Below are 22,746 nucleotides of genomic sequence, written 5' to 3' on the forward strand. Positions count from 1 at the left end.
ATTTTCATTACAGTCATATTGGTTAACAAATAAAGGAAAGCTACATACTATAAAACTGTATGATTTCCAATTCCATTTTAAAGTAGCTGTTTTTTAAAAAATCTATTCAGTTTGTTGGCAAACATCCCTGTCCCATGTAACAGAATTTGCATAAAACTTACTCAAACACAAACTCCTCTGACCACACAGGATTCTGACCTTCTCGTACATGGGTTTTTGCCACCTGAACACTGTTCAGGGATATATTACAGTAAGGATTAGTAAAATGCTTTGCTGGAAGTGTATGGGCTTCTTCAACATGCAAAATAAGACTGCTGACCTAGAAAAATTGCAACAGAATTTTAAATTTTACATAAATTACAAAGTATAAAAATTGTACATAAATTATAGTTACATCCAGTGATATATCAAGTAATTATATATCTAGTAATGCCACATTAAAAATTTAATGCAATAACACATTAGATTTAATTTGAATGCTATTGTATATTCTTTCATATCTAATGTTGGTAAACAAAGCAGAAAAATGTCTGGACAGAATTTACACACTACTGAAATAAGAATACAGTGCAAAACTATTGACTAATGGTTTTTAACTCTGGGTTTGTGCCTGCATAGAGCAAATTCAGAGAAACTATTTAATTATATTACTGCTCCAAAGATACCCGGATAAAGACAAACAGAACTCAAAGCAACAATAAAAGGGACACGTGTTTAGTTATTGAAAGGGATGGGGTGGGGAAAAGCACATAATGTAAAATAAATTCAAGAACCATCAATCCCCTTGGAATGCGATAATCTTCTACAAGGTATCCTACATTGCTACTAATGCAGGAACTAGTAGAAAGGTGAAGAGGAGGATCAAGATGCCACTTCCTGGGGCATGAAGAAATGCCAGTGAATATGGAAGGCATAAGCACCCAATCTCTATTCAAGCTTCTCTGTAATTCATAAGAGTTTGCTCTATGCAGATACATACAGCCTTTTGAAAGAATGTACAGCAAACCTATAAGAAAGTTACTATTTAATCATAAAACCACTATTTTTATGATTAAGAGAATTTATAGTGACTAATTTTGTCACATATAAAATTGGAAGAAGGAATACTGTAAAGTCTAAATGTTAATTGTTCTACCAAATATTAAGAGGCAGTCAGCACAATTTGCTATTTATTATTTATAATTCTCAAGAATTTTTGGAAGGCTACCCAATAAAAGATATACCATTATTACAATAATTAACACTTTATTTAGCTTCTCAATAAAAATGTCTCATTTATGCTAAACAGCTAGCTTTCAGAGAAGAATGTACTTAGTTCTCAGTTTATTTTTTTAGTTTATTTATTTTAATTCCATTTATATCCCGCCCTTCTCCGAAGACTCAGGGCGGCTTACAAGCTTAGCAGTAGCCTTCATTCTATGTATATGCCTGCTTATTAGGGCTTTCACACACACCCCAAGCGCATTATTACAAAGTCAGCTTAATTGCCCCCAACAATCTGGGTCCTCATTTTACCTACCTTGGAAGGATGGAAGGATGAGTCAACCTTGAGCCTGGTGGGATGCAAACCTGCACTAATTGCAGGCAGCTGGTGTTACTTAAGGAGGCATTAGCCCACTGCTCCACCAAGGCTCTCTAATACTTTATGCATACATATATAGGATGACATTTACACAATGATATCCCACTATAATTAGCCATAAAACCCATTGAAATGACATCCCATACTACCACAGATATATCTTGCTCCATCTTGATTATAGAGCGATCTATAAGAAAAATGCCAATTAACATCATAATTGATTATAACTGAGTTTTCTTAGAATTTGGCTTTGACTTCATTATTAGTTAAAATTAAAGTTAAAAATTATTAAAAGCAAAGCAGTAATTGTATGTTATTAATATTAACTTAATTTATTTCATGTTTATTTCAATCTTTAATTTGTTTAAAGTATATGATAAAGGAGTCACTATGATTATTCTTTTAAAAAGTTATAATTTCTTTACTTTATACAATAGATTAGTTCCATCAAAAACATTTCAATTTCAGTGCGAACACATTACCTGACGCAAGCGCTTATTAGATGTTCCTGAACTTGTTTTTCGTAAATTGCAAAAAGTTTGCAAAACTTTCATCCAGTCCTGCAAGTAAGAATATCTCAGATCAGCAGTTTCCACCTATGCAGTGCAATCTTTTATATGTCCATAGCTGGATACAGGACTACAGACAAAATTGCACTTATGTTTAGTCCTTTAACTAATTTCTAGGTGTTTTAGTCAAGTTTAATTTGTTATAGCAGGTCTCTTTCTTATTTCTCCTAATGCATAAAAATAGAATGATCATAATCAATTAACCATTTAATTACAGGAAGGTAAAAGTATAAAGGCAAAAAAGACACTTTTTTCTGACTGCCCGATTTTTGTAAGTATCTGCTATGGTTCACTCCTAAACAGATCTCTTAAATAATGACAACCCTTTACCCTCTACCCTTTAATAAACTGCTTCACTAAGCTGTATATCAATCTCCTTACAAGGGAAAGGTCCTTTTGGGAGGCCAGTGTGTGTGTGCTTACACACACGCACACACACACACACAAAAAAAACCCCTTGAAAAATATAAGATAATAGCTTTAATAGGAATGAAAAACTTTTGACCACGAATATTATAAATACAAATCACTTTAGCAAACACATTATTACAATCCAATCTAATTTTTATCACAGTATATTAAAAACATGTCATATACTGCTATCCTAATCATATTATTTCAGTAGATTTTTTGCATATTTACCTGTGCTTGTTCTGGAGTTTCTCCTGCAAAGTAAAAGATGTAATGCTCTTCACTAAAGTGCTGAACTACTATCTGAAAACAGTTTGGCCTATTTAAAGGAAAAACAAACAAATAAAAACAGAATTCTTTTAACAGAATGCAGGTGTCATTCTTGGGACATGCAGTGCTTTTCACTCTCATATATGTTTACTATTATTACTATCCTATTGCAGTGCATTAAATAACCTCTTTATTTTCCAGATATGCCTATATTTTAATTGATAATATGCACCGTCTCTTTAAAAGCACATAAATAGCAGCATTTAAGGGTTAATTGCCTCAATATGAGATGGGCAACAAATAAATCTAATAATTAAAAATAAATGAGTTAATATTGACTCTAAAAACTGCATAAATTGAAGTCTAAATTCTAAATAGTTAGTTTTAATTTGCTATAGTCTTCCCCAATCTAAAATGTCATTACATACAAATTTGTTTTTTGGTATCTAGTATCAGGCTTTATGTTGGTATATTTATGTTCAGGAACTGAGAAACTTTAAAAACAATTTTGAATGTTATAAAAAAATGTAATTTTGAGATAATCTAATATTTCAACTGAATTTTATAAAAAATGCACATCAGGATTGTAATCCAAAAATTTAATGCAAATTATTTCTCTTAACTTTCCTAGCTGTAAGAGTGACAAATATCATTCATACATAGTACTTGTTTTTTGTTTAAATTCTGTTACAGATTTTTGGGATATTGGCCTCTATTCCACCAACTCCTAGAAAGTCTGCTTCATATCATGCATGTTATAATATCACTCTCTCCTTAAAGGTAGTCAAAATCCTTAGTTGAATTATTCAAGTCCTATCCTCAGGAATCCACAAGCCGTAAAAGGGTTAGTTTTAGTGTTCTTACACTGACCGAGCCCCTCTCCCACTGAAAAAGGACAAACAAAAAAAAAAAAAATAGATCATTTTACTTCCAGAAATACTTCCAGAAATAAACCACTGGCTAAAGGGTTGGTGTTGCCAAGAATACTTGGTTTTCCTGGACTGCATTTCTTACGTGAAGAACTCTTGGCAAGGGATGGGCTGCACCTCACGAAAACAGGGAAAAATGTACTCGGGAAAAAAACCTGGCCCAACTCATTAGAAAGGCTTTAAACTAAAATTGAGAGGCAAGGGTGACTAATCATTAGAACCTGTCGAACACAAAACCAATCATAAATCCCAAGAAAATAAACTAAGAGGTAGGGAATGATGAGAAAAAAGAAAAAAAAAATCAAACAACAATCAGGAGATCCAGGAAACACACCCACAGACAGGCATATAACCCTTAAATGCTTATATACTAGTGCTCAAAGCTTGGGGAACAAACAGGGTGAATTAGAAGCAATAGTACACGAGGGTGGGTATGACATAGTTAGCATTACAGAAACCTGGTGGGATGAAATCCATGACTGGGATGGACTAATAGATGGATACAAATAGTTCAAAAGAAACAGGTCTACAAAAAGAGGACGAGTTGCACTATATGTAAGATAATACTACATATCTACAGAAATGCACATGAACAAAGATAAAAGCCCTCCAGAATCTATATAAAATGAAAAAAAAAGTGACATTGCCACAGGGGTATACTACAAGCCACCCAACCAATCAGAAGAAATAGATGGTCTCTTTGCCAACCAGTTAATAAATGTACGTATGAAGCACACCACAGTAGTAATGGGAGACTTCAACTACCCAGATATCAGCTGGGAGACAAACTCTGCTGCGAGCGGGAGAGCAAACAGATTCCTAACCAAACTAGCCAACAACTTGGTCATCGAAAAGATAAGAGGAGGGAACTAGAAGTAAAGCTATAATGGACCTAATTCTTACTAACAGAGAAGAAGTAATAGAGGGAATTAAAGTTGGCGGAACCTTGGGGGAAAGTGACCATGTCATTTTCTATGCAAACACAAGCATAGAAAATATTTCAACCAATGTCTTAAACTTCAAAAGAGCTGATTTTAACAAACTCAGAGAGAACCCAGGAAAGATTCCTGGATGAAAATCCTAAAGGGGAAAACAACTCAAGAAGCGTGGGAAACTCTCAAAAATGAGATCATAAAAGCCCATACCAGCACAATACCATTGAAAAATAAAAAAAACAAGAAATTCAAGAAAAAACCAGCATGGCTGCACAAAGCTCTCTCTGACAAACTGAGACAAAACGGACAAGTACAAAAAATGGAAAGAGGGACTCATAACTAAGGCTCATTATCAGCAGACAGCCAGAACATGCAAAGATGGTCAGGAAAGCAAAGGTTCAGAATGAACAAAGATTTGCAACAGAAATCAAGGATAATAAAAAAGTGTATTTCAACATATTAATAACAAGAAAAAAGTCAAGGAAACTCTTCTCTCCAGAGAGAAGATGGCAAGGAAGTAACAGGCAGTAGAGAAAAAGCAGAGCTGCTTAACTTATTCTTTGCATCAGTCTTCACACACAAAGAAATTATAGCACAACGTATCAAAAAAATACTGCAAAAGACAAAGTAGAAACAAAAATTAAAATAAGCAAGAAATCATAAAAGAACACCTATCCGACCTTGACGAATATAAATCACCAGGACCCAACAGATTACATCCCAGAGTTCTGAAGGGGCTGGCAGATGTTATCTTGGAACCACTGCACCATATCTTTCAAAAATCCTGGAGCACCAGGGAAGTACCTGAGGATTGGAAAAGGGCTGATGTGGTTCCCATCTTCAAGAATGGGGGGAAAGAACAGACCCAGGAAACTACAGACTAATCAGTCTAACATTAATACCTGGGAAGATCCTAGAAAAGATAATCAAAAAATAGATCTGCAAACAACTAGAAGCAAATCAAGTTATAACTGGTAGCCAGCATGGGTTTGTTAAAAACAGATCATGCCAAACCAATCTTATCTTATTCTTTGATAAAGTGACCAAATTAGTAGACCAGCGAAACACTGTGGACATAGTATACTTAGGTATTCAACAAAGTACACCACAATTTACTGCTTGGTAAATTAGAAAAAGGTGGAATAGACAATACCACCACCAGATGGATTTGTAGCTGGCTGACAAACTGTTCTCAATGAGTAGTACCACCTGTGGTACATTGGCACCTAGCAGGTGGTACGCGACCATCCTAGAAAAGTGGTAGCGAGGGAGGGGAATGAGCTGAACCGGTGGCAGCACTGCACAAGCCTGATCAAGAGACGGCTGGAGCTGCAGGGCTGTCAGGGCTCAGCGGAAGTGCCAGGATCAGCGCTTCTTTGGGGCTGTCAGGGCTCAGCAGAAGCGCCAGGATCAGCGCCAGGCTCCAGCTGGAGCTCGGCACTGATCCTGGCGCTTCTGAGCCCAGAAGAAGCACCGATCAGCTGGAATGTTGCAGCATCTCCAGGGTCTTGTAATTTACATTCAGATACTTGGCAACTGATTCATATTTATGACGGTCACAGTGCCCAGGGTCATGTGAAGTGACCAAAACCTGCTGCAAACATCCAGCAAAGGGGGAAATAAAAACCAAACACCCCCCACCCCACCCCTGCTGCCAATCCTCAACAGAAATGCTCACAACAATGAAAACCTCAGACAGGAGGAAGAGCGCTGCCGGGCAGACAGGCAGGTGTCTTGCTCGGCTGTGGCTTGGGAGGGCACTTTTTTCAGTGCCATTGTAACTTTGAACAGTCACTAAGCGAACTGTTGTAAGTTGAGAACTACCTGTACTTCATCACTTTTTTCCTTTTTTTTTGGTCATCAAGTTTTTGACACCTTGCTAGATGAATGGTGGTACTTGGATGTTGCCATATCCTAAAAGTGATACAATGGGTGAAAAAGTTGAAAAGCCCTGCTCAATGATACTACATCCACATGGAGAGAAGTAAGCAGTGGGGTAAGACATGGCTCCGTCTTAGGCCCAGTACTCTTCAATATCTTCATCAATGACTTAGATGAGGGAATAGAAGGGGAAATTTACACATGACACTAAACTGGCAGGAATAGCCAACACCCCAGAAGCAAGCTCAGGATTCAAAAAGACAAACTTGAACAATGGGCCCTATCCAACAAAATGAGTTTTAATGTGGAGAAAAGCAACATTTTACATTTAGGCTGGAAAAAAAATCAAAGATATAAGTACAGATTAGGTGAGACCTGACTCAAAAACAGTAATTGTGAGAGGGACCTTGGAGTCCTATTAGATGATCACTTGACTATGAGTTAAGACTGTGCAACAGCAGCCCAAAAACCTAATACAATCCTAGGTAGTATAAAAAGAGGCATAGAATCAAATTCACACGAAATATTAGTACTGCTTTATAAAGCCCTAGTGAGACCACACCTGGAATACTGCAACCAATTTTGGTCACCATATTACAAAAAAGATGTTGAGACCTTGGAAAAAGTTCAAAGAAGAGCAACTAAGATGATCCAAGGCCTGGAGACTAAAACATATGAAGAAACGGCTGCAGGATTTGGCTTTGGCTAGTCTAAAGAAAAGAAGATATAGGGGTGACATGATAGCACTATTCCAATATTTGAGAGGATGCCACAAAGAAGAGGAGGTCAAATTATTCTCCAAAGCACCAGAGGGCAGGACAAGAAACAATGGTTGGAAACTGACCAAAGACAGAAGCAACCTGGAATTAAGGAGAAACTTCCTAACAGTGAGGACAATTAACCAGTAGAACAACTTGCATTCAGAAATTGTGGGCACTCCATCACTGGAGAAGAGACTGGGCAGTCATGTGTCTGAGATGGTATAGGTTCTCCTGCTTGAGGGGGGCAGGACTAAAAGACCTCCTAGGTCCCTTCCAATTCTATTCTATTCTATTCTATTCTATTCTATTCTATTCTTCTATAAGCATTATGTAAGTCTAAGTGCTATTGTCATTGCTACTTTGTTTTCAAGACTTGTACACTTTATTATTTTTAAAAATTATTGACATTCTATTATTTATATAAAGTAGAATACTAAAAATAGAGAAGAGAAAAAACAAGATATTCTATCAATATTAATTACAATTTAGATTATTGTTACAAGCATTAAAATTATTTGGATTTTTCATTCAAGGTTGAGAATAAAATCTTGTATTGTTAATACACAACATATACACACTCAAATGAAAGGAAAATATAGATGAATGGAACAAATTTAACAAGAATTAAAATACAAAAAAATTAAAAAAACATAGGTTTTTAACTTTTCCATTTTTGCATATCTGCTAATTAGTATTATTTGTAGATACTTAGACACCCCCCCTTAGGTGCCAAACTGCAAATGGTTATGTTTGCCTTGTTCCATCATATATTGTAATCATTATTTCTTAAATTTGATTAAATTTCTATTCAACATATATGTTGCTCCTATTCTCCAAGTTTGAAATCCCATTAAGATATTGTCAGAATAGTATCTTTACATTTGCTTCATTATTAATGAAATTAACCCCAAAATATTTGAAAATGATTTTTATGAAAAATGAATAGAATATCTTACCTGCCAAACAGACTATCATGTACACCATAGACAGAACATACACTAAGATCTATCAATCCTTTGGGTTTAGTCGCTCGCTTTTCACTTTCAAAATAAATAAGTTGAGCATCATTTCCTTCTAAAATAAAGTACAAATTTTTCCACCGCTTTCCTTTACCTGTAAACAGGGTAACGAGGCAGGATAAAATACGTGGATTTTCTATCATCAAATCTCTAACAGTCTGACTTCTAAAATTATCTTTGTCAATCCTGCCTTATTTGTTCAAATTATCCAAAAATATTTTTATGGATCTTTAACAATTTAGGAATGTTACATAAGGTAAACATTTAGTCAAACTCAAATTCTGACAGCTGGGAAGGTTCTCTACAGACTGGATTCATAAATTCATATCTTTCTGGAACTTTTCTTTTTTATATTGTAACTCTGCTTGGTAGTTTCAAGCTATACATCATAAGCAGAAGAAAAGGGCAATTGAAGAATATTAAGATGTAAATATAAGCTAAAAAAAGACAGTAATATGTAGTTACACTCTATATAAAGCATACAAATTGCATAAGCATATAGGATTACATTATGTTTCTACCATACCATGTTTTTATTTATTTGTATTCATCCTTTATTATTTTTACAAATAATTTAAGGTGGTGAATATATCCAACACACCTTCCTCCTGTTTTCCCCACAACAGAAATCCTGTAAGGTGGGTTGGGCTGAGAGAAAATGACTGATCCAAAGTCACCCAGCTGCCTTTCAGGCTAAGGTGGGGCTTGAACTCATGGTCTCCTGCTTTCTATCCTGGTGCATTAACCACTGGACCAAACTGGCTCTAAATTCCCTAAACTGCAGTATGTACAAGATTCTGGTCATTGACAGTGAACATACTTGCCACAAGTAAAACAAAACTTAACTGAATTGTCATATATTCACAGCCATTCTTAATACAAAAAACTATGTTTTTTACTTACTTTTTTTAAGAAGGTATCCTTTTTTAACAATATTTTTATAGAATGCATCTTTAGTTTTTCGCCGAATTGTATTGTAAATTTCTTTTCCATCTACAACATCGTTAAGCACTTGCCCTTGATGCTGAGAGGAAAAAAAAATATGTTCATTTTTCATTCTGAAACATTAGAATTCTGTAATGCATACTACAGCACACTGATTAGTTCATGGTGCTGCAAGATACTAATTAAAGAATGAGTTATAAAAGATAAAAATTCAAAATAGAATAAGCTTTTTTTCATTACTAACATTAATGTCAATTACAACTCTCTCTACCTAAAGAACAAGCCAATTTTTATTTTATTTAGTTGATTATTTTATCCTGGATTTATTACTTTTAAAATTAACTCAAAGCAGCGAACACAAATAATACCCCTCACCCCTATTTCCCCTACAACAGGGGTAGCTGACTCAGGAATTCTGTGAGTTAAAGTCCATGAGTCATAAAAGAGCCAAGGTTGCCTACCCCTGCCCTACAACAACAGCCCTGTGACGTGAGTTGGCTGAGAGTGACTGGCCAAAGTTCCCACCTAGCTTTCATGCCGAAGGTAGGCCTAAAACTCAGTCTCCCTCTCCTCTGGGACAGCACTTTAACCACTACACCAAACTGGCTCTCAATACACATTCGAAAGAGCAAATCATAAAAATAATAAGCCATCTTTCTTTTATGACTTTGTCTCATTTTTGCAATTAGTAAAAGCTTTAATTACAATCAAACATTCATGTATTGACTCACCTGCATTGGAACAGGATCTTTAAGATAATAGCCTTCAACAATCTGTTCTTTTCTATAGTGATCTATGATGTCTGCTATGCTGTTAAAAACAAAATAGGAAGTCAATTAAGACTTAGGATTTTATAAAATTAAAATAGAATGGCTATAAAATATAAATGGGTGCAAAAAGTACAGGTTTTTCTACTCAAATTGTATGTTTTAATGAATTCCCAAATGAAAAGAAGTTTATTTATTTATTTATTTATTTAATTATATTTATATACCGCCCTATTCCCTGAGGACTCAGGGCGGTTTACAGGGAATTAAAAATCCAAAATACAAAAATTAAGAACCAAATTAAAAAAATTAAATTAACCCTGTAGTCAGTTAAAAAAAAAAGTTGACACAACCTACAGAAAGGGCAAAGCTAAATACACCATGACATCTTTCTGAAAATTTGAATGCATTCATACTATTCGTGTGAAGTTGTTTATTGATTCAAAAATGAGAAAACATTGCAGTTATAAAAAGTTTGGACACTCTTCCAGTTAGCAATTTTAATGCCTCTCTAGAAATAACAGTTTCTGAAGAAGTACTGTATTTAGACAAGACTATTCTTCCTGCTTTTGGAATGTTTTTCTACTTTTCTTGAAGAACTCTTTTAGTTCAAAAATATTCTTGCATGTTTGAGATCTCTTAACATATTTTCACTACCATTCAAGTCTGAGGGCCAGACTTTTTCCTGGTAAGTACTCTGTACTTTATTTTTATTTTTTGTTAAGTCCTTTATTTTTCTTTACTATAAGAACTTCATGAGTAATTTGTAGGTACTTTTCCGATTTCCTTTCTGAAATACCCAACTTTTCAACTTTATCACTGACTGGGATATTAGCTGTTGATATTTAGTTGAATCCATTCTTCTTCTCACCCGCACAATATTTACTGTGCCACTAGCAGCTTTAAATGCTTCATCCATTTTTTCCCTACAAATTTACTTTATGTAGTTGTGGCTAAACATTTCAATTCTGTTCTATTGTTTCAAAGTGTCTTTGGAGATTCTCAATCATCCAGGTCATGGTTGTCCCAAAGGTGCTTTTTCCAAAAAGCAACTGGAGATTCTTGGGGTTTTTTTCTTTGAAAACATTTTGCTTATTTAAAAAGCTTCTTCAAAAAGCATCAAGAAGTTTCTTTATTTCTGAAGAAACTTCTTGGATGGGAAGAAACATTTCAAGGACAAAACCAAGAAAGTCAAGTTGCCTTTTGGAAAAAGCACCTTTGGGATTATCATTTCAAAGCACTTTGTTCCAAAATGTACCAGATTTATCAAAGATAATCTATACATTTCAGATAATGTCATTTGTGATGAAGTCAGAGAAAACATTTCCTTTAGAAAACTCTTCAGTGCAGATCACTACCACCTAAGTAACATTGTACTAGGACAGCTACTCCAGTGTCAGCTAAATTTTCAGCACATTATTTATGATCTGTTATCTGTTTTCTCACAGTTGAAATTGATAGCTAGTAGTAGTAGTAGTAATAATAATAATAATAATAATAATAATAATAATAATAATAATAATAATTAGTAGTAGTAGTAGTAGTAGTTGGAAGGGACCTTGGAGGTCATCTAGTCCAACCCCCTGCTCAGGCAGGAAACCCTATACCATTTCAGGCAAATGGCCATCCAGTCTCTTCTTAAAAACTTCCAGTGTTGGAGCATTCACCACTTCTGGAGGCAGGTTGTTCCACTGGTTAATTGTTCTAACTGTCAGGACGTTTCTCTTTAGTTCTAGGTTGCTTCTCTCCTTGACTAGTTTCCATCCATTGTTTATAGTTTACTTTTAAAATTCTTTGGAAGAATGAATTAGCTTCATTTGTACATGCTTAGATAGCTGCTTAGAGAAGTCTATGGTTATAGAACAATCACATCCTGAGAAATTATAAAGATCAGACTATGGGTTCATTTGTAAAACTACCTCTAAATCTTTGTAGACTTAATGAGGTGCGGGGAAGGGGGGACCACTCAGCAACAACTTTACCATAAAAAGAAAGTAGTAGTAAATTAACTTGGTGTCCAAATTTCTCCATCTACCATATTCACTCTTATTTTGAACAACAATAGAAAACCTGTTCAAATTTGAAGAACTGTATGTTGTATTTAACATTGTACCCTTGTATCAGCTTCTGTTCATTTTGGGATTCACTTAAATGTAAAAAAAAGTTGCAATTGTAACTTCTTAAAACAATATTTAATAGCACATAATACATTTTTCTATGAATATGTATTTTTAGATTGAAAAATAACAAAATATAAATTTTGTAAAAAAATTATGAATGTATATATTTTAATGTATCTAGTATTTAGTGCCATATAAATAATACTGAAATTCTATAATATAAAGCAGAGGCCCAAAGTATAAGAAAAAGTTCTAAGTCATAAAATTTGAATGTAAAAAAATGGTTTGGGATCAAGTTATATGACAGTCTTCATCTATTTTGAGATCAGGAACAGTAGCATGTCTCTTATTGTTCTCCTTTGAAAACAGGTAAATGGTCTCATACTAGGGACAGTGTATTTTCAACTGTATTCCCTCTTCCCTATGTAATGTTTTCTATCTGGTATATTCAGTCTCATCATTTTTAAAAGTACAGGTACACAAGCATAAATACAATTTATTTCTGAGACTTCCAGCTCCGCCCTGTAGTGATCCGGCCAAGGGATTGCAAGGCTCCGCACCCCACAGCTGATTTCGCCCTGCCAGGGGACCCTAAATGAGTCAAAAGTCGCCCTGGAGAGGCGACAAAGAATAATTTAATTTAATTTAATAATTTTATTTGTATACCGCCCTTCTCCCGAAGGACTCAGGGCGGTGAACAGGGCAATACATGTTAAAAAACAAGAATACAAAAGTTAAAAGAGATTAAACAAGATTCCCTAAAAACTATAACAATAAGTTAAAATACATAAAAAACAATAAAACCCAAACCCATCACCCATCAGGCCAGGCCGGCTTGTTCGAACAGGTAAGTCTTTAGATCGCGCTGGAAGGAGCGAAGGTTGGGAGCCATCCGGAGCTCAACCGGAAGATGGTTCCATAAATCCGGCGCGCCCACAGAGAACGCCCTCCCCCTGGGGGCCACCAGTCGACACTCTTTGACCGGTGGCACCCTGAGGAGGCCCTCTCTTTGGGAGCGCACTGGGTGGAGGGACGTTGATGCCGGCCGCAGGTGCTCCCTGAGGTATTCCGGACCCATGCCATGAAGGGCTTTGTAGGTCATTACCAGCTCCTTGAATCTCACCCGGAAGACAACTGGGAGCCAATGAAGCTCGCGGAGCAGGGGTGTAACATGGGAGTATCGGGAGACTCCCAACACAACTCTCACGGCTGCATTCTGTACCAGTTGGAGACTCCGAGTGGTCCTCAAGGGCAGCCCCATGTAGAGAGCGTTGCAGTAGTCCAAACGACAGGTCACGAGTGCATGAGTGACCATACGTAAGGCATCCCGGTCTAGATAGGGCCGCAACTGGCGCACCAGGCGAACCTGGGCGAAGGCCCCCCTAGTCACATTTACTATTTGGTCTTCTAAAGAAAGCTGTGAATATAGGAGGACTCCCAAGTTGCAAGCCCTATCTACGGGGGGTAATAACTCATCCCCCATAGAAAGAGATGGAATATTCTGAATATCCCGAGATGCCGGTACACACAGCCACTCAGTCTTGTCAGGGTTGAGTCGAAGAAGGAGGGGTGCCCCAATGATCGTAGTCGCACAATAGCAGTCGATCCGCTCGATCCCTCCAACCCGACAGGAGAAAGGCTAGCTGCATATTAGTGCCTAGCTAGCACAAGCTACAAGCAGCCAAAGTCCAAAAGCACGAACCAAACAACAGTGAACAGAGTGCTTAAAACTGGGTGAGAATATCGATCTTCTCTCTTATATTTTGTAACTGATTCCCTGGAAAAAATCCCCAAAGCAAGAAATCCTATGAAAGTGAGGGAAGGGACTAAATCCCCACCATTCCATAGACGAAAGCGGCGAATTAATTTCTAAGGGGAAAAGAAATATACTGAAATGAAACTAATAAAACTATAGTCTAGATAAATCTGAAAATTAAGAAAACTGTTAAGATTTTACACCCTAAAGAGTTTCAATGAATTTATAAAAAATAAAACAACAGTTTTACTGTTTGAAAAAGTTGGAAAATAAATAACTACTGACATCTAGTGGAGAATCAGAGCATAGAATAATAGCAACTCTGACTCAGAAATTGGTAAAATGCCCAGAAACAAAGATTAATCTGTTCCCTTGAACTTTAAAAACCTTCAGCCAAATAGAAAACAATTGAGAACAAAGAAAGGAAATATAGTGGACAATTTATAAGCTAAAAAAAGTGTCTGCCGAAGAGTGAAGACACTAAAGGCCTTCAAATATACCTTAGTGAGAATGCAACTAATCAAATGACAACCATCACACCATCTACTACTCTCTACCTAATCCAGATGGAACTGGAAGAAGGAAAAGACATGCATGATTTAATGACAACTATATTACATCAATCATCAAAAACTGAACTATTAAAACAAATCTTCAGTGGTTACAAAGGGGACATTTTCTTTGCAAAACTGATACTTGGATGCTCTCCCTGGATTCAAATAAGGGACTGCCCCCGACCTCCGTTCATTCTGCCGGGGCCTGAAGACCTGGCTCTTCGAGCTCTCTGGCCCAGGCTGAGAATTAATTTATTTTAATTGGGGTTTTATTTATACAGGGATAAATTTAATCTTTTTTAAACTTGGTTTTTTAACTTTTGTAATTTTTAATTACCCTGTAAACCGCCCTGAGTCCTCCGGGAAAGGGCGGTATATAAATGTAATAAAATAAATAAATAACTGTTGTCTAAGCTCAAGAATTGTTTGCAGAAAAAGAAAAAAATTGACTCGGCTAATCTTCTAAGGGGGAACTTACTAGAAGGCTTCAAGGTGGCTAAATACTCTGGATTGCAACTCTGACTAGTTGATAACTGACCCCTGAATATAAGAATTGTTATAAAATACTGCTTTCACTAATAACTTGACAACTAAAAATGCATTGGATTACAAAAACCATATATAAAGATAAGAACTATATAAGATTTGATGGTTTGGATTTTGAGATTGGTGGCTCGATAAGGCTAATTACAGAGACTATGGTATTGGTGAAAGACTATTTATTTATTTATTTATTAAATATTTATACTGCCCTTCTCCCGAAGGACTTGGAGGGGGGAGACGAAATGGAAATTGCATATTTATCTAAAAGGGACAGGAAACCACACCAAATATTCCCTTCTGAAAGATCTAGCCTGGAATATCAGAGATCTGCAGATGAGACAAGTACTTTTCAGGAGGAAATGTACGTAATGCTATGACAGATTCAAATGACAATAGTTTCAAACCATGATGAGATCAAAAGCAACTTTGATGACATAAACGAGCACATCTTCAATCTAAACTTACAATTTAAAAATTCTCAAAAAATGACGATAAAGAATGAACAAACAAATCAGATAACAGAACACAAACTAGAAGAAAGTGACTTAAACAGGGAAGCTACAAATGAAGAGAACTATAGCTTAACACAAACAGAAAAAAATCTACAAGATTTTATTACAACAATGAAAACAGAAAAGATATTTTATCCGACAGAACGTCAAAACAAATTCGAGGATAAGAAAGAAGATTTAACAAAATGGATTTTAGAACTGCCAGGAAAATCATCAGAGTCTGGGAGACAAAAAGCGTATATCCTACTCAACCTGTCCTTCACCCGCCCAACAACACCTATAAAAATACAGGAACTTCTTGGCAAGCGGAACATATTAACTTGGAAAGCTATTTGGCAAAAGGCGGCTAGTGTTAGACTTAAGAGATCTGATTCAACTTACCAGATGGAGTACTACATGATTAAAAATTTATTTGAATATGGCTAAAAGAATAGATAGTTTTGGATATAAAGGGACCCTATAGTAAGAGGGATAACAGATGTAAGTAGTATAGTATTTTTTATAATAAAGAAAATGTTAAAATACTGAGATAATGTATGTGAATGGAAAGTTTAGACATGTAAAGGTAATTAAATTTGGGAGAATTATGACTGAAAGGAATAATTTGAATACTGAGGGGAAGGTAAGCTTAAATAAGAATTTTGAAAACAAGACATATAGTGACTCAGTAAGATGACTTTTATAAATATACCGTATATACTTGAGTATAAGCCGACTCGAGTATAAGCCGAGACCCCCAATTTCACCCCCAAAAACTGGAAAAAGTTATTGACTCGAGTATAAGCCGATCCGCCGTTCTGCAAGCCTCTGCCGCCAGCAGAGGCTCGATCCGCCATTTTGCAAGCCTGAATACACAGGAATACCCTGTGTAGCCGCGGCTCGTCGGCAGGTCTCCGTTCCTCCTGCCGACCTTTGGGGAGGTTTGGGCGCCTCCCCAAACCTCCCCAAACCTCGGCAGGTCTCCGTTCCTCCTGCCGACCTTTGGGGAGGTTTGGGCGCCTCCCCGAACCTCGGCAGGTCTCCGTTCCTCCGCGCAGACCTGCCGACGTTTGGGAAGGTTTGGGCGCCTCCCCAAACCTCCCCAGGTCCCCGTTCCTGTTTGGGGAGGTTTGGGCGCCTCCCCAAACCTCCCCAAACCTCGGCAGGTCTCCGTTCCTCCGCGCAGACCTGCCGACGTTTGGGAAGGTTTGGGCGCCTCCCCAAGTCTCCGTTCCTGTTTGGGGAGGTTTGGGCGCCTCCCCAAACCTCCCCAAACCTCGGCAGGTCTCCGTTCCTGTTTGGGGAGGTTTGGGCGCCTCCCCAAACCTCCCCAAACCTCGGCAGGTCTCCGTTCCTCCGCGCAGACCTGCCGACCTTTGGGGAGGTTTGGGCGCCTCCCCAAACGTCCCCAAACCTCGGCAGGTCTCCGTTCCTGTTTGGGGAGGTTTGGGCGCCTCCCCAAACCTCCCCAAACCTCGGCAGGTCTCCGTTCCTCCGCGCAGACCTGCCGACCTTTGGGGAGGTTTGGGCGCCTCCCCAAACGTCCCCAAACCTCTGCAGGTCTCCGTTCCTGTTTGGGGAGGTTTGGGCGCCTCCCCAAACGTCCCCAAACCTCGGCAGGTCTCCGTTCCTCCGCGCAGACCTGCCGACCTTTGGGGAGGTTTGGGCGCCTCCCCAAACGTCCCCAAACCTCGGCAGGTCTCCGTTCCTGTTTGGGGAGGTTTGGGCGCCTCCCCAAACCTCCCCAAACCTCGGCAGGTCTCCGTTCCTCCGCGCAGACCTGCCGACGTTTGGGAAGGTTTGGGCGCCTCCCCAAGTCTCCGTTCCTGTTTGGGGAGGTTTGGGCGCCTCCCCAAACCTCCCCAAACCTCGGCAGGTCTCCGTTCCTGTTTGGGGAGGTTTGGGCGCCTCCCCAAACCTCCCCAAACCTCGGCAGGTCTCCGTTCCTCCGCGCAGACCTGCCGACCTTTGGGGAGGTTTGGGCGCCTCCCCAAACGTCCCCAAACCTCGGCAGGTCTCCGTTCCTGTTTGGGGAGGTTTGGGCGCCTCCCCAAACCTCCCCAAACCTCGGCAGGTCTCCGTTCCTCCGCGCAGACCTGCCGACCTTTGGGGAGGTTTGGGCGCCTCCCCAAACGTCCCCAAACCTCTGCAGGTCTCCGTTCCTGTTTGGGGAGGTTTGGGCGCCTCCCCAAACGTCCCCAAACCTCGGCAGGTCTCCGTTCCTCCGCGCAGACCTGCCGACCTTTGGGGAGGTTTGGGCGCCTCCCCAAACGTCCCCAAACCTCGGCAGGTCTCCGTTCCTGTTTGGGGAGGTTTGGGCGCCTCCCCAAACCTCCCCAAACCTCGGCAGGTCTCCGTTCCTCCGCGCAGACCTGCCGACCTTTGGGGAGGTTTGGGCGCCTCCCCAAACGTCCCCAAACCTCGGCAGGTCTCCGTTCCTGTTTGGGGAGGTTTGGGCGCCTCCCCAAACGTCCCCAAACCTCGGCAGGTCTCCGTTCCTCCGCGCAGACCTGCCGACCTTTGGGGAGGTTTGGGCGCCTCCCCAAACGTCCCCAAACCTCGGCAGGTCTCCGTTCCTGTTTGGGGAGGTTTGGGCGCCTCCCCAAACGTCCCCAAACCTCGGCAGATCTCCGTTCCTCCGCGCAGACCTGCCGACCTTTGGGGAGGTTTGGGCGCCTCCCCAAACGTCCCCAAACCTCGGCAGGTCTCCGTTCTTCCTGCCGACCTTTGGGGAGGTTTGGGCGCCTCCCCAAACCTCCCCAAACCTCGGCAGGTCTGCGCGGAGGAACGGAGACCTGCCGAGGTTTGGGGAGGTTTGGGGAGGCGCCCAAACCTCCCCAAACAGGAACGGAGACCTGCCGAGGTTTGGGGACGTTTGGGGAGGCGCCCAAACCTCCCCAAACAGGAACGGAGACCTGCCGAGGTTTGGGGACGTTTGGGGAGGCGCCCAAACCTCCCCAAAGGTCGGCAGGTCTGCGCGGAGGAACGGAGACCTGCCGAGGTTTGGGGACGTTTGGGGAGGCGCCCAAACCTCCCCAAACAGGAACGGAGACCTGCCGAGGTTTGAGGACGTTTGGGGAGGCGCCCAAACCTCCCCAAAGGTCGGCAGGTCTGCGCGGAGGAACGGAGACCTGCCGAGGTTTGGGGACGTTTGGGGAGGCGCCCAAACCTCCCCAAACAGGAACGGAGACCTGCCGAGGTTTGGGGACGTTTGGGGAGGCGCCCAAACCTCCCCAAAGGTCGGCAGGTCTGCGCGGAGGAACGGAGACCTGCCGAGGTTTGGGGAGGTTTGGGGAGGCGCCCAAACCTCCCCAAACAGGAACGGAGACCTGCCGAGGTTTGGGGAGGTTTGGGGAGGCACCCAAACCTCCCCAAACAGGAACGGAGACCTGCCGAGGTTTGGGGAGGTTTGGGGAGGCGCCCAAACCTCCCCAAACAGGAACGGAGACCTGGGGAGGTTTGGGGAGGCGCCCAAACCTTCCCAAACGTCGGCAGGTCTGCGCGGAGGAACGGAGACCTGCCGAGGTTTGGGGAGGCGCCCAAACCTCCCCAAAGGTCGGCAGGAGGAACGGAGACCTGCCGAGGTTTGGGGAGGTTTGGGGAGGCGCCCAAACCTCCCCAAAGGTCGGCAGGAGGAACGGAGACCTGCCGAGGTTTGGGGAGGCGCCCAAACCTCCCCAAACGTCGGCAGGTCTGCGCGGAGGAACGGAGACCTGCCGAGGTTTGGGGAGACGCCCAAACCTCCCCAAACGTCGGCAAGTCTCCGTTCCTCCGCGCCCTGCCTGCCTGCTTCTTTCCGCTGCGGAAAGAAGCAGGCAGGCAAGGCGCGGAGTTTGGGGAGGTGCGCGCGCACCTCCCCAAACCTCCCCAAACTTCGGCAGGTCTCGGACGGCGGTGGCTTGGGAGAGGTGCGGGCGATCCCGGAAGCACCAAAGCCTCGGCCGCGCACAAGTCCTCGGTAAGTTTTTTTTGTTGACTGGAGTATAAGCCGAAGTGGAATTTTTCAGCCCAAAAAGTGGGCTGAAAAATTCGGCTTATACTCAAGTATATACGGTAGTTGAAATATAAATCACTTAGAAAAGATGTTATATGTGGATGTTATAGGATATATAACCAATATGGTATCATTATAATATATGAGACATGAAAATATTGGGATGGGGTATGTAAATGACAAGTTTGGATACTTAGGTAATTAATTTTGAAAAAACTATGACTGATAAGAATGGTTTAAATACTGAGGGGAAATTAAGTTTAAATAAGAATTTTGAAAATAGGACACATAATGACCTAATAAGATGACTTTTATAAATACAATTAAAACATGTTAATTAAAAAAGATGTAATATATGGATGTTATTGTTATCTGTACAAACACAAAAAATGTTTATACCTAACCTTGTATGTATTGAAAATATTATATTTATCTAATGTTGATAAAGGAGAATAACATTGGAAGAAGAGAAGACCAAGGAAACATACTATTACCGTATATACTTGAGTATAAGCCGAATTTTTCAGCCCACTTTTTGGGCTGAAAAAATCCACTTCGGCTTATACTAAAGTGAACAAAAAAAAGAACTGTCCCTTCGTTCGGGCCAGGCTGCTGAGAGAAGGGAGTGGCAGAGCCTTGCAGAGCTGGAAGAGGTGGCGGCAGTCCAGCGTTGTTTCTCCCCGTCGTGCGTGCGTGCGTGTGTCAGACCCACGGGAATGGCTGGTAGGGAAGCGGCATTCCGGCATTCCCCCCCTTCCTGTGTGTCGAACCCACGGGGCTTGACACACAGAGAAACGCAAATGCCGGACTGCCGCCACCTTTACTAGCCATTCCTGCGGGTCTGACACACACACACACACAAACGCCGCCGGGCTCGGCTCCTCGGCAGGAAGGGCAGCCCCCGCTGCGCCCCCTCCCCTCCCGGCCCGCAGCGTCGCCGCCGCTTCCTCCGGGCAAGTCGGGGGGGCTTGCGGGGCGAAGGCACCGGCCGGGGAACAGGCAGGGCGGGAGGGCGGCCGCGCACCTCAGCGCCGCCCCGAAGCCACCGCCAGCCGCCGCCCGCGTCCCGGCAGAGAGAGCCTGCCCTGCGGAGCGCGCTCGCTCGCTCGCCCGCTGCCTCGCGCGGGACCAGCGGCGCCGCTGCAGTCCGGCGCCGGGCGGAGCTCAGTCGCGCAGCAGCCCAGCCAGCCAGCCCGCGCCCCCCTCCCCTCCCAGCCCGCAGTGCCGCGCCGCCGCCGCCAATTCCTCCGGGCAAGTCGGGGGGACTTGCAGGGCGAAGGCACCGGCTGGGGGGCAGGCAGGGCGGGAGGGCGGCCGTGCAGCTCAGCGCCGCCCCGAAGCCACAGCCAGCCGCCGCCGCCCGCGTCCCGGCGGAGAGAGCCTGCCCTGTGGAGCGCGCTCGCTTGCTCGCCCGCTGCCTCGCCCGGGACCAGCGGCGCCGCCCCGAAGCCACAGCCAGCCGCCGCCCGTGTCCCGGCGGAGAGAGCCTGCCCTGCGGAGCGCGCTCGCTCGCTCGCCCGCTGCCTCGCCCGGGACCAGCGGCGCCGCCCCGAAGCCACAGCCAGCCGCCGCCCGCGTCCCGGCGGAGAGAGCCTGCCCTGTGGAGCGCGCTCGCTTGCTCGCCCGCTGCCTCGCCCGGGACCAGCGGCGCCGCCCCGAAGCCACAGCCAGCCGCCGCCCGCGTCCCGGCGGAGAGAGCCTGCCCTGCGGAGCGCGCTCGCTCGCTCGCCCTCTGCCTCGCCCAGGACCAGCGGCGCCGCTGCAGTCCGGCGCCGGGCGGAGCTCAGTCGCGCAGCAGCCCAGCCAGCCGGCCAGCCGGCACCCCCCTCCCCTCCTGGCCCGCAGCGTCGCGCCACGCCGCCGCTTCCTCCGGGCAAGTCGGGGGGGGCTTGCGGGGCGAAGGCACCGGCGGGGGGCAGGCAGGGTGGGAGGGCGGCCGTGCACCTCAGCGCCACCCCGAAGCCACAGCCAGCCGCCGCTGCCCGCGTCCTGGCGGAGAGAGCCTGGGAGAGCCCGCGAATGGGTAGCCGGGCTTCCTTGCCAGGGAAGCCCCCAGGGCGCCCCCAGAGAGGGCGGGCGGGCAGGGGGGGTCTTCAACTCTCAGGGGGCTGCAGCCTCCTTCAGAAACCAGCCCCCACCTCAACGGAAAGAGGCCTTTTGCCCCCGAAAGGCCTTGGTCACTGAATTACAGAAAACAAAGAAACCTGTAGCTGCCCTACAGAGGAGTGGGGGGAATAAGGAGGGGAAGAGACAGATAGCGCTCCCCACTATGAAAGTCACCACGCTTTCAGTCCAGAAATAATTAAGGCACAGCAGAAATCCAATTCCTTTGAATGGAAATGAGGTTGTTTCTCCCCCTCGTGCGTGTGTGTGTGTGTGTGTGTGTGTGTGTGTGTCAGACCCGCAGGAATGGCTAGTAAAGGTGGCGGCAGTCCGGCATTTGCGTTTCTCTGTTTGTCAAGCCCCGTGGGTTCGACACACAGGAAGGGGGGGAATGCCGGAATGCCGCTTCCCTACCAGCCATTCCCGTGGGTCTGACACACACACGCACGCACGAGGGGGAGAAACAACGCTGGACTGCCGCCACCTCTGCCAGCCCTGCAAGCCTGTGCCGCGGCAGAGGCTTGCAGGGCTGGCAGAGGTGGCGGCAGTCCAGCGTTGTTTCTCCTCCTCGTGCGTGTGTGTGTGTGTCAGACCTGCAGGAATGGTTAGTAAAGGTGGCGGCAGTCCGGCATTTGCGTTTCTCTGTGTGTCAAGCCCCGTGTGCTCGACACACAGGAAGGGGGGAATGCCGGAATGCCGCTTCCCTACCAGCCATTCCCGTGGGTCTGACACACACACGCACGCACGGGAGAAACAACGCTGGACTGCCGCCACCTCTGCCAGCCGTTCCCGCAGGTCTCACACACACACACACACACACAAACACACACGCACAAGGGAAACAACGCTTGACTGCTGCCTCCCTAGCAGACCTTCCCTGCGGGATGTGCTGCCAGGAAGCCTGGTAGCCTGATGAGCGGACCCTGCGAACCGCGGCCGAGCCAGCTCCGGGATGCTGCCAGAGTCAATGAGCGGCTCGTCGTGGCACAGAATATAGATATGTTGCTAAGAAGGGGCCAAGATTATACTTATACTCGGCTTATACTCGAGTCAATAAGTTATTCCAGTTTTTTTGGGGTAAAATTGGGGGTCTCGGCTTATACTCGAGTCAGTCTT

General features: G+C 43.3%; 1 protein-coding gene across 1 annotated transcript in view; it reads right to left on the bottom strand.

Annotated features, from left to right (window-relative positions):
- RASA1 (RAS p21 protein activator 1) overlaps window positions 1-22,746 on the bottom strand; it is a 66,721-nt gene that overhangs the window by 20,311 nt on the left and 23,664 nt on the right. Inside the window, exons 9-14 of the mRNA XM_083357248.1 lie at window positions 10,034-10,112; window positions 9,261-9,381; window positions 8,295-8,451; window positions 2,794-2,881; window positions 2,065-2,142; window positions 162-319 (exon numbers count right to left, since the gene is read on the bottom strand). Coding sequence (XP_083213374.1) covers window positions 162-319; window positions 2,065-2,142; window positions 2,794-2,881; window positions 8,295-8,451; window positions 9,261-9,381; window positions 10,034-10,112 — 681 coding nt within the window. The remainder of the gene's footprint in view (window positions 1-161; window positions 320-2,064; window positions 2,143-2,793; window positions 2,882-8,294; window positions 8,452-9,260; window positions 9,382-10,033; window positions 10,113-22,746) is intronic.

Source organism: Vipera ursinii, assembly GCF_947247035.1.
Source record: "Vipera ursinii genome assembly, chromosome: 2".
NCBI classification, from domain to species: Eukaryota; Metazoa; Chordata; class Lepidosauria; order Squamata; family Viperidae; genus Vipera; species Vipera ursinii.